Source organism: Brassica oleracea, unplaced genomic scaffold (assembly GCF_000695525.1).
Source record: "Brassica oleracea var. oleracea cultivar TO1000 unplaced genomic scaffold, BOL UnpScaffold01247, whole genome shotgun sequence".
Lineage (NCBI taxonomy): Eukaryota > Viridiplantae > Streptophyta > Magnoliopsida > Brassicales > Brassicaceae > Brassica > Brassica oleracea.
In genome coordinates, this window is record NW_013617796.1 from 12,056 (window position 1) to 13,082 (window position 1,027).

At 42.1% G+C, this 1,027-nt stretch overlaps 1 protein-coding gene across 1 annotated transcript in view; it reads right to left on the reverse strand.

Moving 5' to 3' along the window:
* LOC106321128 overlaps positions 1 to 274 on the reverse strand; it is a 3,105-nt gene extending 2,831 nt beyond the window's left edge. Inside the window, exon 1 of the mRNA XM_013759447.1 lies at positions 7 to 274. Coding sequence (XP_013614901.1) covers positions 7 to 274 — 268 coding nt within the window. The remainder of the gene's footprint in view (positions 1 to 6) is intronic.
* Positions 275 to 1,027: the final 753 nt, after the last annotated feature.

The window sequence follows — 1,027 nt, forward strand, 5'->3', positions numbered from 1 at the left end:
TCTCACAATAGCTGTAAGCATCAAGAATGGACGGCTCCAATGAGGCATGAAGAACAGACATCACCATCAAGTCCTCTTGTTGCCACTTCTCAGCTTCAGCTTCCGAGACACTCTCCTTGTCTCCTCCTTGGGTAATGAGCTTTGGAGCCTCACCAGATGTGATATGCTTCCATAAACCCTTGCTTCCCACAGCAGTCTTCACCATCCTAGACCATACTAGGTAGTTACTTCCCTTGAAAGTCACAGCAACCTTCATCTTTGTACCGCTTTCCATCTTCAACAGTTTCACTTCAATAACTTGTAGAAGATTTGATCTTGAGACTTAGAACCACACACCAGCTTCAAACACCTCGTGTCTTGTCTTTAATCTTCAAAGAACCTCCAAAGAACCAGATATGAACTCCCGAACGCAGATGAAACCCCTGTGATGTAGATTCTTCCAAGAACACTTCAAACACACTCACTTGATCTCTTAAAGCTTCAAGTTTGAATCTTCAAGAGAAAACACCAAGAACTCAGATTGAAATCAACCTGGCTCTGATACCATATGAGTTTTGAGTAATGTAAAAGATAATCTGAGTTTATATGAGAATAAAGATGAGATTAGTATTAGAGTAGCTTAAGAGATTAAGAGACTAATGGAGAATCATTATGAAAAGTCTTGAGAGATTAATTGTTCAGAAGTGTATGATCTTTATTAATGATGAGGTTACATTATATATAGTCCTAGACATTAGGGTTTTTCGAAACACAAGAGTAGATAAGCATGTGAAGTCAAGGGAAGAGCCTTTGCTTTAGTTTGAACCGGCCAATGACTAGCCTCACACGTTCGGGCATCTTCCTGATCCAAGTCCAAGATGCTCTTCCTTTCCAGCCTTTGCCAGCCTTTCCTAGCTGTCAAGCCGCGCCTCCCTTGTCCACTCCAACGTCTGGATAAGCCCTTGGTTGAATGTAACTTCACCTCGGTTCATACGAGTTACTCGGTGAAGTTACCGTCCTAGTTTCACCTTGGTACGGTCAGTGTACG